Genomic DNA, 16,771 nt, shown 5'->3' on the forward strand with positions numbered 1-16,771 from the left:
CATTTTTTCTTTATCTCAACGACGTGTTAACAAGGCAGGTAGGGTTACTATGGCGCTAGAGTAACCCTAGCTACCAATATTCAATGAATACGGTTAAGGGACAGCTCGCCTACCCGGGACAACGCACTTTGTTTTGGCTCCAATTCAAGAAGCAAAATATGATCAAAATACCGACAAAAGTAATCAACGAATCGTGGCCAAGAAAACACCGTGTAATTCACAATTTGCCATATTTTTGCTCTGGAAAGAAATTTCGTAACAATTCAGTATTTCAACACCTAAATACTAAATATTTTCACCCTTTTTTCATACATTTAGTGGAAAAATGGCGAAGTGAATCTGCCCCATTTTGGCGTCTATTTTGGCTTTTTTTTGTGTCACGCTCGACGGACTAACAAAAAAAAGAAGGGAGGGGGTCCCTGTAGTACAAGGGGGATGCGCCACATTAGGGCTTCTTATGCCGTTCAGTTCCTTCCTGATACACTCCGTTGTTTGAATCGTCACCCAACAGCCGTATTAAAAGGAAACTGCGAAGTCCTGCTATCTAGCTTTTATAAAGCTGTCACCCCCTTTTCAACGTGGGCCACACAAAAGTGCATCCGTTTTGTGATACAATTTTACCGCCCTTGGTACAATTGGGCATTCTCCTTTGTTCTGGTGTATGGTAGTAAATACTGATTAAATGATATGTCAAAATGAATGACCATAAAGAAAAATGCCAGATTGTGAAAAGGGTGTAAGTGAACTACAACATCCAAGCAACGCTTCGAGCACCTGATTCAAAAGGACTTTTCACACAGATTTTTAGATCATCTTAAGAACTTTCAGAGTTCTTTGATTGAAAGAGTTTTCAGAGAAATCAAATAGCGAAGGCGCGAGGTCTAAAAATAAAATGCAAATGAGTATAACCGCCAGGGCCAAACATCAGCGTGGAGAGAAAAGAAGGATCAGGCGAATTTCGATGTAAGAGTTTAGGAATGCCGGCGCTTAGAAAGTGTTTAGGAAAATCGTCGCCATGTCGGTGTTTGTCTGAGTCGTGACGTCACCGCGCGTTTTGCTATTGCGGTCGGTTTGCTTGTGATTTCGGTTTTCTCTAACACACGTTTAATACATGTTCAATATAGGCCGAAAACAATAAAATACAGCGATTTAAAAGGTGTCCGCGGCTCAATATAGGTAACGTCACTAAAGTGCTGCAATTTCCGGGACCGTAACCGACCGACGCTATGTTGAGAGTGGCCACTTGACGCGGTTCCGCTTTCTGTTGGTTTGACTGACTAGTTTCTATAGAAACTGTTGCGTCGCAGTGTTGTGTTGGCGGGCAAGTGGAGCACTTAAATAGTTGCATATCATTTTTCATATCAACGTGAATTTGATAATGATATATTTCCGAATTAGAGGGTGTTTAAAGATATCGGCGCGACTTTCATGTAATCACCCTCTTATTTCAAAGGCCCCCTTCACAGTTACCTTTCACTTTCACCTGTTATGCATGTGGACGACTTTTATTCACAAGTCCATTTATCGTTTCCGTGTAATTCATTTTTGCACCAGGCCTCCTAAAACCGGGACAAAATATTCAACCCTGGACCGAGAGTTTTTAGAAGGGGACTGACTGGAAGGATCAAGTTTTTGCATTGGGGAGGGGCGTTAAGTATATCGACAATAAAGGGCTCTTTAGAAAGCAATACTTTTATTTATCCTTTCCAAAGTAACTATCCTCCGAAACAGTGTCGACTCCAAACGTACCATTGACTACCCTTTGTCACTTACGTAACCTCCAACGAACACAATTCAGCGGCTCACAGTGTCATCTGAAAGCAACAGACAGAGTACAGACAGACCTTTATATCTCCCTGTTAAGCCATCAACAATGCATAGCAAGACTGCGAAGGACCGAGACTGATCTTTTTAAGACTTCTAAGATACCGATGCGTCGTGTTTTTCACATTTACCACGATTTTATTAAAGTGTAATAAGTCTGATGGGCCCTTAATGATTTTTGGTACACGTATAAAGCGTAACGAGTTCCGAATCCGAATCCGAAAGAAATGATAGTCGTTAATACTTTCGTAACTTAACGGTCATGGAAAATGGGAGACGGCGGCCGGGACCTTCCTTCCGTTTGCAGATCGTGAAAAATCTCAAAAATTAAAACACGTGAAAAATCTTCCATATAGACCTGTTTTTTTCTTTCACTTTTTTGATATTAGCCATGTAGCAGTTAAAATCTGACGAAAATTTTGAAAGGAGCACCTCAAAATTAGTAGTAAGTCTAGTAAGATAGCCACGTTTGTGAGTCGTATCTTGTAAAATCGCAATTATCGCTTCGCAAAGTAGGGAAATTGTAGAAGCCTATGTATGCCCCCCCCCCCCCTCCTAGGATACAAGCGTGTGTAAAAAAAGTGCCAACTTTTATTTTCACCAGTTTTTTTTTTTTTTTTTTTTTTTTTTTTTTCCTCGCAATATACGACTCGTTTCAGCCCAATGTCGATAGAAAAAAAAAACGTGGAAGGGTTTATTACACAAGTATGCAAGGCTTTTACGCATATTGGCTTGATTTCCGAAACTCTCTTAATCTCTTAAGCCCGACAGCGGTTTGAGATGGAAGGCAGCAGCTGATATCCTTAGCACTTACTTGGCATATGAACAGTTTTCAATTTCTAAACAAACGAAACACATGTCTCTGAGAGTTATTACTGTGTTATTAAACAGCATGTGCTTTTCAAAACAAGCACAGTTCCACCTGGCTCCCTCTGGCAAGTACTTAGGAGAAACAAATTAACTGTCTCCGTTAATGGCCGACAAAACAAGACACACTACTAAAAACTTAAAAATCATACATAAATGCACGACTTTGTGTGTCGAAGTCATAGTAACTTAATTTTGCAGACAAAGCAAGCTACAATTATAGGCCCAACTGATAAATACTGAAGATATGTTAACGACAGCTTACTACAAATAACAGTGGAGTTTGAAAAATATAGGCGGAGAGTAACCTTTCAGCTTGCTGGGCAATAAAATAAAAGCAATTTATCTTTTTGCTATTAACAAAAACTCCATTTACGGCAGATTTCTATCGGTGCCATACAAAACAAAAGTAATTCAATCAGCGCCAATATATTGAGTTTTGGCCACGGCATGAAGAGTGAGTGACACATTTTCACAATAGTCTACTCAAAACACGAAATTTTTACTGGTTTTATATACGTAAGTATGGTTTCGAACAGGATGTCCTCGAAAGCCGAATTAACTCTTTTTTGTTTATATGAGCCGCGAAAACCCTTCAAAAATCGGCCTCCCACGGTCGCAAAAACTTCAGTTTTCGTATCGTGTTTATATCAAAAAAGACAAAGCCAAAAATGTAAATTAGGTTTGTTTTGTAAAAGCCGCATAACTGGCCCAATTTACAATTTTCGGATTAAGAGATAAGAAATAATAGATTTTTAATAACGTGGTCTCTCAAGCCAAAATATTGTTTTAGCTTGGGAACAAAATTGAAACAACAAAGGTCCCCCTTCAGGAATTTCCACTAATATTGACAATATTAGACTAATAATTTCAGAGGCACGTTCGGAAATGAGTCATTCCTAGAAAGATATGGTTCTTTTGTTATTGCTTTCGAGTCTCTTTCAAGCTATACCGTCGCCAAGAAAACCTGTCAAATGCACGTCAAGCTGTTTATTCAGATGATTGTGGTTTGTTAACATTTGAGTGGGTGTTGATCATGAATATTCACATATCCACGTGCTTTGGTGTTCTGGTCGCGGCGCTTTATTTTATTTTTGTATTTTCCTAAGGCGGCCACGTTGAACTTTCTGGTGGTATATCAAAAGCGGTAAAAAAAACCAGACTGTTTTTCGCTTCGTTCAATTAGTGTGTCTAGTTCGTCAGTGCAGGGAGGCCAGCCATCAAAATGGCAACGAATCTTTATATCGTCGGTTTATTTTTCTTGAGTATTTGGACAACGATTGTATCAGCATCACAAGCCGCTACAGCAGTCGACTTATGCGCTATCGACGAAATCAGCGATGAAAATTTTACGCTCTCGTTGAACTTCTCCAGCGAAAATGCGATGAAAAACGGCAAAGACTGTAGCCGTGTCATTCTGCTGAAGTCCTCGCGGGTGAAACTTGTTGTGGAAGAATTGAACATTGCTAGCGGAGCAATCTTTGAAATCCACGACGGTCCTGGGCCTAATAAAGGGCAAAATCTCGGGCCGAAAGCGGACAGCCAGTTGCCTTCGTCTTATGTAAGTTCAGGCAATGCTTTGTTTATTGTGTTCAAGAACGGTGAAGGCGCTAAAGGCTCGTCAACTTTTCGCGGGAAAATTACCGCCGAACCGTATCAACACACGTGCCACTGCCGAGGAGTCACGAATGGATTGCTGGAGTGTTCTGAAAGTAATAATGAAAGAAAGTGTAAAGTAAAGTGTGAACCGTTACACATGGACCTATCAATAAATAAAGACGTAACGTGTGATCTCGTGAAAGGAGAGTGGGACATTGATATACACAATATGCCTCTTGCGTGTCAAAAGGTGCAAAGGCCATTACAAATCAACGCGACGGTGCATTTTAATTATGCTAATCTGACTTGCCAAGACATTGACCGAGAAAAAGTTGGAAGTGCCTTCAGGGGGTTCATAGAAAAAAACAGCGACATTCAAAACAAGGGTGTGTGTTTCAGTCCAGGTGGCAAATGTAACGGAACGAGGATTCAAGTGAAATGCACCGATGGCAATGCTGCCAAAGTAACTGTTACCATAACAGATCGCATTGCGGAACCGCCAACGTTGAAGGAAGCCAATTCAAAACTTCAAGCGCTGTTGACAGCTTATGAAAGCCTGAAGCTTCTTGATGTTTTGGACTCTGACGATTTGATCATGAAGAAAGACAACGCATCATTTACCGCTGACAAGGGATCATTTACCAAAAAGATCAGCCCTATGTGTAGTGAGCAATATGACTACATAAAGGTCCCCGGTAATGATACTTCTTTTGTGTGTTCCACCTGCCCCCTGCACCACGCATATAATGCTACCACCCATGTCTGTCAGAGATGTCCCACTGGGAGTTTTGCATCTGAAGGAGCAACGTCCTGCATGAAGAAAAATGGCACTGCAACACTGACCCCTATCAAGACTTCATGCAGTAATGCTTGCATGAAAGGGAAGCAGGTAGATGCAAAGTCTTGGATGTGTGAATGGTGTCCACTAGACACGTACCAAAACTCTTCAACAAAACTCAACCCAGAATGCGTTCCTTGTCCTGATCAAAAGAAGACCATTTTTCCTGGGGCACAAAGTGTGGCAGAATGTCATGACCCTTGCTCATCTGGGACCTACCAGGACACTTCAAGTGGTGCTTGCCAAGATTGTCCAATTGGCTCCTATATGGATGTGGACAAACATGCATTCACCAGGTGCAAGATATGTGATATGGGGAAGACTACCAAAGCTGCAGGCAGCAAAGAAAGTAATGACTGTTACAAATGCATGTCAGGGCAGTTTTACGATTCACAGTCAAAGATGTGTAGTCCTTGCCCAGAGGGTAAATATCAAGATGAGATAAACAAGGACACTTGTAGGGATTGTCCTCCTGGCAAAACAACTCTTGCTCCAGGTTCAAAGAGTTCATCTGCATGTGTCTCACTCTGTGGATCGGGACAATTTCTCAACAATTCCACAGGAAAGTGTGACGACTGTCCAGTGAATACATACCAGGACCTTAAGCAGCATCATTCCAATGCATGCAAGCCATGTGGTTTAAACAAAATCACCCACGCAACAGGGCAATCCAATGTTTCTCAGTGTTTTGATAGCTGTAGCAAGGGCTGGTTCTTAGATAAATCTGTCTCTCAGTGTAAAAAGTGTCCAGAGGGGCAATACCAGGATCAGTCTGGTCAAGACCAATGCAAACAGTGCCCTGATGGTAAAAGCACAATCAGCGAAGAACAGTCAGATGAGTCATCTTGCCTTGCCACTTGTGGTAAAGGACAATTCTTTGATACCAACAAGAAAACATGTAATCCCTGTCCCTATGGCAGATACCAGGTAGTTAACAATCATTTCCATGAGAACTGTGAAATATGTCCAAGCAAGAAGACCACTGTACAAGAAGGAGGTGATGACCCCAAAACATGCATAGCCATTGCCAAAGAAAACAAATTTGAAACAATCGAGTTGTCACTTAGATTTGTATCTCTTTCTTGGACTGAAGAGCTCAAGGACAAAAACAGTGCCAAATACCAAGAGACAAAGAAGACTATTGAGGTTGCAATCAGGTTTGAGTTCCGTTATGATCCATCGTTTGAAGCTGTTGAAGTCACCAACCTACGAAATGGTAGTGTTATTGCAGAGTTTGACATACAATTCAATGACAAAGCTGATTATGAGCCTGTAAAAGTCCTTCAAGATGCTGTAAACAATGGTGCAGTGGGAAACTTGACAGTTTCTCCAGAGTCATTCAAAATTCTTCGTCAAGGTTGTGCTCAACCTCTTGGCATGGAAAATCGTCAAATAAAAGATGACCAGATTACAGCGTCGACACACTTCAGAAAGTATGAACCCTACGAAGGAAGACTAAATGCCAAAGGAGGCAATGGTTGGCATGCCGAATACACCACAGATGAAGAGTATCTGCAGATTGATTTCAGGAGAGAAGTCAACATCACAGCTGTTGCTACACAAGGACAATCCACAAACACCTACTACGTGACAAAATACAAACTCAACATGAGTGATGACGGAATAACCTGGAATGAATACAAAGAAAATAATAAATCAAAGGTAATTAGAAGTAATTCAGTACTTAGACTTCATAGGATATTAGGATAGAGATCCTAATTAACACTCTACAGTGGTCCTACACAACATCCTTTCTGGGCTGGGAGGAAAAAATTTAATTTGAATTCACCTTTTTCAACTAACCCCCTTGGCACGAAATATTTTATTTTCTTTGTGAGAAAGACCAAAGCTTTTATTTGAAACCAACGTATAGCTTGATTTTACGTAATTATAGTCCACTCCCCTTGTTTAAATGAGGTACGCACAGTCTGTGGGACTTCACTAACTTGACCATGAACAGGTCACCAAACTCTTACCATGTAATTATTAAACTGGGCGACAAAAATAACTGGCTGACTGAGCTTTTGTTTGGGGAAAAGAAAATAGCCATAATAACAATGTGGTCATAAGGTAGGGCTCTACATGTTTACAGTCAAAATACTCAGCGCGCGCCGCCTAATAATTTTATACAGGAATAGTTTTGATTAATAGTGAACAGATTGTGTTATTTGTTTCAAACATTCAAATTCTAGTAAATAATAAAGATGGTAAATTTTAAGCTCGGTAATAAATAATGAAGATGAAGCTGTGTTCCACATGCCTCGAGCATGTGACAAAGAAAAATTCTGAGCCCCCGACGGGAATCGAACCCATGGCCTCCCAGATACCGATTGGGCACTCTAACCAACTGAGCTACGAGAGACTCGTTGTGAGCTGGGCCATTTACTAGGTTGATAAGTGACACGCGTCCTGCATACTGCTAGGATCAGCAATGTTGTATTCATCAATTGCAAGTTTGTAGTAAATATCAACCTAGTAAATGGCCCAGCTCACAACGAGTCTCTCGTAGCTCAGTTGGTTAGAGCGCCCAACCGGTATCTGGGAGGCCATGGGTTCGATTCCTGTCGGGGACTCAGAATTTTTCTTTGTCCCATGCTCGAGTCATGTTGAACACTTCATCTTCATTCAAATTAAATTTGAATGTTGTAAATCATCCAACCGTAAACATGTGAATTCGTGAACCTGTCAAAAATTAGCCAATCAAATTGGTTTATTTTTGACAGGTTCACGTGTTCACGTGTTTACGGTTGGATGATTAGTACGATATTCAAATTGAATTTGAAGGTTTGAAACGAATAATGCAATCCGTTCGCTGTTAATCAAAACTATTCCGGTATATTAGGCGGCACGCACAAGAGTATTTTGACTGCAATATAAATAATAGAGTGGAATCTCAATTTCTCTACCCTCGACTTCTTGAACCTCCAATAGCAGACTAACAGATCGTCTACTTGACTGTTTGTTCATGTCACTAGTACAGCTGACCTAATGCACATGCATATGCACCCTTAAGCTTCTCGTTGAATAAATTTCATTTTTTATCTTTAGGTTTTCAAAGGGAATGATGACTCTGACACTGTTGTGAGAAACAACCTGGCATCAGCAGTTCAATCTCGCTTCATCAGATTTCTGCCCCATAGCTGGAATGAGCGTATTTTTATGCGCGTTGAAGTCTATGGCTGCCTGAATCTTAGTCCACTTCTTCCAACTGAGCCTACGACTGATGCAGTTTCTACACCAGATGTTGCTGCAGTAACAACAAAGGATGAAAAATGGCCATGGGGTGCATATCTTGGCATTGTTTTTGCAATCCTGCTCGTTGTTGGAGTGGTTGTTGCAGTCATCTGCTGGAAGAAGAAGAGCAAAGACAAGAAACGTGAACATGAAAATGGAACAGACGAGGCTTTGATGGGAATGAAGAAGTATGGTGATGGAGAATACCGAGTTATTGAGAAAAATGCTACTGAGCCTGATGATGAAGAAAATGTTGTTTGATTAAATGAAACATCAGGAAATGAAAATAATCAGTGACAATTAAAAAGAGGCTAAAAGAACTTTCTAAAGTTAGATAAAGCTGAATGAAACCTTTTGATTAACTTAAACTATGTAATACCAATTCCCTTTTACAATTTAAAGTTAATGATAAATGTTTTGAGACCTTTTTGACAACTCTGAATATTAGACTCTAAAATCACTTTCAATAATAACTATTGAAAGAAGTTAATAGAGTTTACATGCATTGGAAGTGATAGATGTCCCATTAGTCAGTGCATGTTGCCTATCATCCAAAATATTTCAGTTACAATCAGGGTTTTCAAAATGATTTGAAGTAGCAGGGGATATTCCGATAGTAGACGGCACCGGGAGCTGGAGGCCCCCTATCATGTGGGGGGTCTGGGGACCGGACCGGCCCCCAGCGAGGTACAGGGGCAGCGCCCCTGTTGGGGTCCAGGACGCAAAGCCCTCGGGTGCAAAATGGATTTGAGGTTTTTCACTAGTTAGCAGAAATTGCCTCTCCTCAAAGCAATTCAATCAATAAAAAGTCCCATTTTCTCCAATATCATGCTCAGAACTGACCTACTAGCATTCGGAGTAGCCAGTGCAGTATCCAGAATAGCCAGTGAAATGCACTGGTTGCCGGCTTATTTTGACAACTCTGTACAATGTGTTTTGTAACACTGTTATTTTGATCTACAGTACAAAGTTGGTGTTCTTCATTATTTTGCATTAAGCTAACATGTACATTGTCTTTGTACCTCTTAGTTTCTGACTTCTTAGATTTGGTAATGTTCCTTAGGCCTCACATCACCACTGCTGAACAACTGAAAGCCAAAAAAAGTTATAATGTGACTGGCATGTGCTTGCTAAGTTTAGCTTGGGAACACAGCCACCTCTCCTTGCGGTTGGCTGCACAGGTCTTTGCGTAAATGCCCCAAGCAGCCAGAGCAACCGGGTCAGCAGATGCCAGGCATTCACAGGTTATCAAGGGCTTCCTGGGGAGGCCTCTGTTGTTTTGTTCATATAGTTTTTTTCATACGAGTATCAAGAGTTTACAAAAGAGATCTCGTTGACAGATAGATTAATAAAGTGAGTGTCTTTAGTTATGAAAAGTATTCAAATAAGAGTAGATGGTTATATACATGTAATATCTGATTTTAAAACCTTTTTCAAGTTGAGTTCTGCAGTAACTACTAACTGTAGTTATAAAACTATTATAATTAAAGCTGTATAGAGGGTCCTAAATAGTTATTTAAAAACTGTTTTACATGTATTTAATTTTCACTGCTTAAGTTAATATAAGTCATCACTATAATTTAGTTCTTAAGAAAAAATAGAAACAGAAGTTTTAAAAGTATTTTATAGCTGATCTAGTAAATTTTGATATTATTAATAATTAGACAAAAAAAGCTGCCTTAAGTATTTATTGACTTTTCAGCAAAGCTATGCACATTGTAGATTATCAATACATAATGGAAATAAACAGTTTCACTTTCACTGTAGGTGCGAAACCTTCAGGGATATTGAGAATTATGTCTAAATTAGCTGTGGCAATGACATTAACTTCAACTTCACCTTTATTTATTTATTTTTTTGTGACAAACCAAGAGATTTTATCATCACTTTCTCAGACTACAGTGTAAGATTTTTCCACTCTCCACATTTCAAGATCTGTTTTCAATTTCCTTAGTCTGAGATAGAATTTTGTTCATCATTTCCTTTTACGTCACAAGAGAAGTATAACCACCTGGTAGGTCTCTCCAAGATATTTTGGAAGGCCCTTAAAAATTAACTATTAAGACAGTTTTCAATAGCCTTTCCTATACTCCAACTCTTGAAATCGCTACCCCTGTCTCCAAAATTAGCATAACCCAGCTGCCGTCTATTGGCAAAATGCGCAATTTGATTGGCTACACAAGTGCTGTCTATTTAATCGAAAGACAGCCTTCGGAGCGCGCCCTCAGTTTTTTGCTGATTTTTATCAATCAAAACCTTCAATTTATCAATTCTACCGATACAGTCAACTCTCGCCTTGCGGACACCCCGCTATTGCGGACACTCGCTATTACGGACAAAATCCAGATCCCCGTCATAAAAGGTTTGACTGGAAATGACTCCCGCTATTACGGACTCTCGCTATAACGGACACTAAACGACGCCCCGAGCGTGTCCGCTATAACGAGAGTTGACTGTATATAGATCAGCCGCTGGATTACGCCAAAACAATATTAATTAGGCAGCTGGCTTGCTCTTGGTTTCTTTCGACTTTGATAATTATCCGGGGGGGGGGGGGGGGACTCCCATGATTAAAGGGATGGGGATGCCCGTCATAAATTTTGAAAAGAACCCCTAAAAGAGACCAATCTGGGCGTGGCTGAAGCTATTTTAGACCCCAAAAAGATACCAAAAATTCTGAAAAGAGAATTTATATTTGTATATTTCTTCGTGTGTAACCTTAAACGAGACCCTGATGGCTAAAAATATTTATTTGCCATTTTGCCCAGAACACCCTAAGTGAGACCCAAAGTCCGAAATTTATACCCCTAAGCGAGAGGACGAGCATCCCCGTCCCTTTCATATGGTAGTCCACCCCCCCAAGGGAATTATCAGCCGAGTGCACCCCTTTCGGGCAGTTACACAGAGGATCAGTACCCCCCTGCCTCTAACAATTGTGATCACTGATGTCATAAATCATCACATGACTGTTTTAAATATCTTTTCTTTTTAAAAAATTGCAAGGCCCTTAATTATGTACTTCTTTTTGTCACAACTCAGATTTTAAGTAAAAACTGTAAACATAACGACAACATGAATTGACATAATTTCCCTAATTTATAATACTGGGGTTAGTTCAAGATGTTCTTCACATAAGAATGATACAGTTTTAAATGATATTTTCTCTAAATTTAAGGAAAATGTTTGCTCACCTTGAACCACGTACACAAATCAACACTCCTCAGTCCTGCATTTGTCCACACCATGTATTGCGTTACGTGTAGCATAACTCTTGCGTGACAAAAACAGTTTTAATAGCGTTGTTTATGAAATCCTACTTCATCAATATTTGCCCTGCTTAACTGTTGACGGTTTTCTGCCACAGCAACCGGATCGAGCAAGATATTTGAGGTGAATTTTTAGCCAAAATCCCCGACAGAACTCGTCAGAAAAATTTAATTTTTTTCTCCACTATCGTTAATGCCTTGCGCGCCACCATGTAAAGTGTCACATGTTCATCAGTGAGGCAATCGTCTCGAGGCCAATATGGCGGCCGGTAAGTTACGTGTCGCTTCTCACGATCGTAGTATTTTTCAGGTTTTAACTTTACTTTTCTTCTTCAGCAAAAAGCCAGTATACCGCTCAGATCAAGACCCTTCCCCTGAAGTGTGGAGAATACCGTTACTTCGATGTCTCCAGCTTAAACGAAGAAAGATACGGTGAGGCAAATTTATTCTTGACTTTTTATGTGTGAGCACGATCCTTCAAATTGCTATAATTTGACCTTGTAAGTTTAGTAACCCGTTATAATTCCGTAAGGCTACACTAGGACAGTGATTTATACATACTTTTTTGCTGTTTCATGGCTTAAAGTTCTGAAAGCTTGTATGAATGCGATTCTCGTATTCGATAATTTAAGTTATGCGAGTTTTTGAACTATGCCCCCTCATAATTATTCGTCTGATCTATTCGTAATATTTGTGGGATTTCCGTCGTTTGTCAAATGTGTTTATCAACTCTCTTTTTTGGTTTAAGAGATTTTAAAATAATTGTTTGTTTTTATTTTCATAATGGTCTTTGATATTTGATAAGCTTACTATTTTCCAGAGTACTTCATACTGCAAACAATATTTCCTGCTTGCTACAGGTGTATTGTGTCATCTATGATTCCTGTTTTGCAAGTTATGCGATATCATATAAGGCGACATTAACAAATGATTTCTAATTGACTTTTATTGTTTGTTCCACAATGTGGCTCTGGATTGGTTACAAACCATTAATATTGGTCTTGACCTTAATGTTTGACCTTCCTCTTTCTTATATTGTGCGTTTAGTTAGTAAGCTTAATAATTAATAGTCCTCTATTCCTTGCTTCTTGAAAAGAGCCTGAGATATGATCAAAAATTTCTTTATCGATAATGTAATTTACATACAATTCATCTTAGGCAAACAACATTAGTTTGTCAGATGATTTGTCTGTGTATAAATACGAGCAAACAGATACATCATCTGTTTAGACAAACAAAAGCTATTCCTGAACTAAGGAAATAGTTCATCTGGAGGGATGATCCCTCTGTTTGGCCTTATTTAGAGCAGTTTTCAATTGAGTGTCGTAAAACCAAAACCAAAGTAATTACTCTGGCCAATCACAAAGGACACAGACAATCCAGTGAACCAATCAAAAATCGAAGCAAATACATGTAGCTGGCATGAAGCGCAGGAAAACGTGCGCGAGCGGGTCACGATTGGTTTTGGTTTTAGTTCTGATTGGCTGAGAAAGTGGCGCGAGATTTTTTAGCCAATCAGTAAGCGTAGTAATGCAAAACCAAAGCAAACGCAATTAACTTTCAACACTCAAGTGAAAACCGCTCTATATGTAGATGAATTATATTGGACAAGCTAACCTTGTTTGCCCAAGTTCATCCCATATGGATGATTTGTCTCTGGTCTGACTCGTCTCTGTCTCTGATACTAAACTCTCTTGTGCTCTTTTCATTCCTGGGCCGGGTTGTTCAAAGCACGATTAAGCTAATCCAGGATTAGCGCAAATTTTGATATCAGCTTTTCAACTTTTCAGTGAGATTTTCTGTTTATATTTTCCGTTGTTCAGCCTTGTCATCGACTAAACTCAAACTCCACAAAACGTAAGCAAGAAAAACACTTTTATGCAAGAAAAATTGAACCCTCGATTAACTTTTAATCCTGGGTTAGTGTTAATCGGCTTTCGAACAACCCGGCCCAGGTGTCTATTTTGTATCACAACCTATTATACGATTGACAAGATTGCAAGACACTATTCTGAAAAGGACCTATCCAAGGCATGGATCACTGTTACCAGTGGCGGATGTAATGGAGGGCCCCATGCCCTTACCTTATTTTTAGGCCAAACTTAGGCCCAAAGGGCCAAGAAAAATTATTTTCGAGAACGCCCCCACCCTTATTTCAATCCTTGCTGTAAATGCCTTGGTTCACCTACTACTCAAAAACATTTTGACTGGGCTGCATACAGTACATGTTCATGTAGCTCTGCTCTGTTCTTATGCTATTCTGTATTTGATCATATTTTCTGCAGTCCGCCTACCATTTTCAATCAGGGTGCTTTTGGAGTCTGCGGTTCGTAACTGTGATGGCTTTCAAGTAAAGTCCAAGGATGTAGAAAACATATTGGACTGGGAGAATAACCAAAAACAAAATGTTGAAATCCCATTTATGCCATCAAGAGTCATCCTCCAGGATTTTACGTAAGTATTGTAAAAGTTATGGAAGTTTCTTTTGACAAGCAGTGCTGCAAATAACAGTGGCTGAGCAAAGTTTAATAAATTTCTACTCAAACATAACTTGTGGTTGAAGCACTAATTATCTTAGTAGTAGTTTTCCCATAGAAATTACCTTAGTTTTATTGCGGTATACATGTACGTATATGTCAAATGACCCCCAAAAAGCCTATATTTGATACATTTTTATAAGTTATCTGTTGTGTAGATATCTTACTACACCTTTCCAGGGTTGGAAACTTAAATTTCGGAGCACTCGCCATCTGGGCGAGTGACCTTCAAATTGCGCTCGCCCAGATAAATTTTCTCTCGCCCAGTCTCCTCCATTAAAGAAAGGAAAATTTAGCCCCCCTCCTCTAACAATTTTAATCACGTTCAATACTCATTGTGCCACAGTGGTGGTCGATCATGATAAAGACTGCAATCTAATTCTTGAATGAAAAATCGCCAAAAAAGACCTTACTTTACAATTTAACCATGAGCATGCTTACTTCAAAAGTTGATACGCAGTTTTCAATTTGATACATCTTCCCAAATTCCTGTATGCTGCAAGCAAAGTGTCGAAATTGTACAGAAAAAGAGGCAGGAAAGGCAATCTTGCCGCGTTTCGTGGATCAGTGGACGCTTATTTTGAAAACTATAATCTGGATATGAAAATCGTACTCGCCAAACTGGGCGCCTGGGCGCCTGGGCGAGTGGGCGAGCGCTAATTTCCAACCCTGCCTTTCAATAATACGCAAACCTCAGTCTCATCATTTGTCCATTGTCTCCACAGATCTCTCAAAAAACAGAAATTCATTTCAGTGCTTTCAAAAAATCATGTCTGTGGGTTGTAATAGCAAAATGGACCGTAATCTACCAATTATCGGTAGATTTTGGTTCACTTTGTTGGTTATAATTATGATTGGCAGCAAAAAGCCCAATCTTTGTTAGATTTTGTCCTTCGGATTCCGCCTGTTTTTGAAAGATGCAGTGAGGAAAATAAGATATTGGTTGATCCCATGCAATAAATAAATTTATTTTGTTTTTGTTTGCCAGTGGGGTTCCTGCTGTGGTTGACTTTGCTGCTATGCGGGATGCCATTAAACGACTCGGAGGTGATCCAGGTAGAATCAACCCACTGTGTCCTGTAGATCTTGTCATCGATCATTCAGTGCAAGTTGATGTATCAAGAAGGTAAAGTATATGTTATGGTTTAATTTTATATTTGGTTTCATTTTTTTTTCAAACCAGTTCATTTTTTTCAAACCAGTTCGATTTTTTTAGACCAGTTCAATTTTTTAGAACAGTTCAATTTTTTTTAAAAATTATAAAGATATCTTACAAATCAGAGTTGTTGTTTGTTCTTTCTTTATGGTTGAAGTTAAGCAAAGTGTTTGGGCTTAGGGTTAGAGGTCCCCTGTTTTAAAAGTTATATGAGTCAAGGTGATTTTTACACAAAGTTATTCCTTATTAAATTACAGCTTCCCTTTAGAGTCTCACCATGTTGCTTGCGGTTAGCTTCACCCCAGTTTGCTTGCGGTTAGCTTCACCCCAGTTTGCTTGCGGTTAGCTTCACCCCATTTTGCTTGCGGTTAGCTTCACCCCAGTTTGCTTGCGGTTAGCTTCATCTCAGTTTGCTTGCGAGTTAGCTTCACCCCACTTGGCTTGCGGTTAGCTTCTGTTTGAGCTTAGGGGTATTTGTACATGCTTATCAGGGTTAGGCACTTGTTTAAGTGAGAAGGATTAAGCACTCAGTTTAGTGATTAGGGTTAAGCACTCAGTTAAGTGATTAGGGTTAAGCACTCATTTTGGACGGTTAGCTTTTATTTGAGGTTAGGACATTGCACAACAAAGTCACCACAGGTATTTAGAATTTGATATTTGAGTTTATTCTAAGAAGAATGCATTTAAATACCCTTTCTACATGCTGCAGAAAATGACAACACAGTAGTATAATCAAGTTTAATGTTCTGAGTGCTAGCTCTTCAGGGATCTGAACTGGTGGGTGAAAAAAGTAATTACAATTTCTTCAATTTTTCCCAGAAGGAGATTTGAATGAAGGAACAATGTCTTGTCGACACGATCAACTTTAATAAAGATAAAGTCTCCAACTGAAGAAGTAGCGTTTGAATACTCTTTGTGTCTCTCCAGCCGTTTTAGCGCCTTGGGCTGTACCATGATTTTAAAAGATAATGAGCAGTTACGTTCATGGCCCACTTATGTTCCTTGCTGCAATCGTATGAACAGTTACGAGAATCCATTAAATCAATCTTCAGGAGAGATAAAAGTTTCGGAAATTGAATAGGTTTATCAACAATCTTAACACAACTTGTGCTCGACTGCTGCTCCGCATGAAAAACTGTACGAAGAGATGAACAAAATATGGCTGTCACTTTCACGTTGACTTCGGAATAGTTGTCATGTCTGTTTACAAGTAATTTCTCGACCACAATGAGCAGCTCGAAGGAGAAATAGCACTTCGTAAAAATCTCTTTTAGCCACCACTTTTCTTTTGTCTGCTGAAATAAGCCCACTTCTTACTTGTTATTGTCGAAATTTCCCACTTCGATCGTTCGATCGCTGTCTTCTTGTTGCGATTGAATTCCAAGCTGCTTCACGGTTAGACACGGTCAAGGTTAGAGAAAAAAAAAAATAAAATAAATATCTGTGTATA

The 16,771-nt window shown here is 39.5% G+C and overlaps 2 protein-coding genes across 3 annotated transcripts in view; both read left to right on the forward strand.

The window, feature by feature from the left end:
- Window positions 1-3,631: 3,631 nt before the first annotated feature.
- LOC144641104 (uncharacterized) lies at window positions 3,632-10,167 on the forward strand. Its single transcript, XM_078500156.1, has 2 exons — window positions 3,632-6,790; window positions 8,177-10,167. Exons 1-2 carry the CDS (start codon window positions 3,917-3,919, stop codon window positions 8,621-8,623), a joined length of 3,321 nt encoding a protein of 1,106 aa, XP_078356282.1. The 5' UTR covers window positions 3,632-3,916; the 3' UTR covers window positions 8,624-10,167.
- A 1,579-nt stretch (window positions 10,168-11,746) lies between these two features.
- The window catches only part of LOC144641216 (cytoplasmic aconitate hydratase-like), a 31,547-nt gene continuing 26,522 nt past the window's right edge, over window positions 11,747-16,771 (forward strand). Inside the window, exons 1-4 of one of the 2 annotated variants that reach the window (XM_078500255.1) lie at window positions 11,747-11,897; window positions 11,965-12,060; window positions 13,914-14,082; window positions 15,154-15,291. In XM_078500255.1, the coding sequence (XP_078356381.1) occupies window positions 11,888-11,897; window positions 11,965-12,060; window positions 13,914-14,082; window positions 15,154-15,291 (413 nt within the window). In that variant the 5' untranslated portion in view covers window positions 11,747-11,887. The remainder of the gene's footprint in view (window positions 11,898-11,964; window positions 12,061-13,913; window positions 14,083-15,153; window positions 15,292-16,771) is intronic. The other variant, XM_078500261.1, reaches the window with a different exon arrangement.

Source organism: Oculina patagonica, chromosome 2, assembly GCF_052425735.1.
Source record: "Oculina patagonica isolate OP01 chromosome 2, crgOcupat, whole genome shotgun sequence".
NCBI classification, from domain to species: Eukaryota; Metazoa; Cnidaria; class Anthozoa; order Scleractinia; family Oculinidae; genus Oculina; species Oculina patagonica.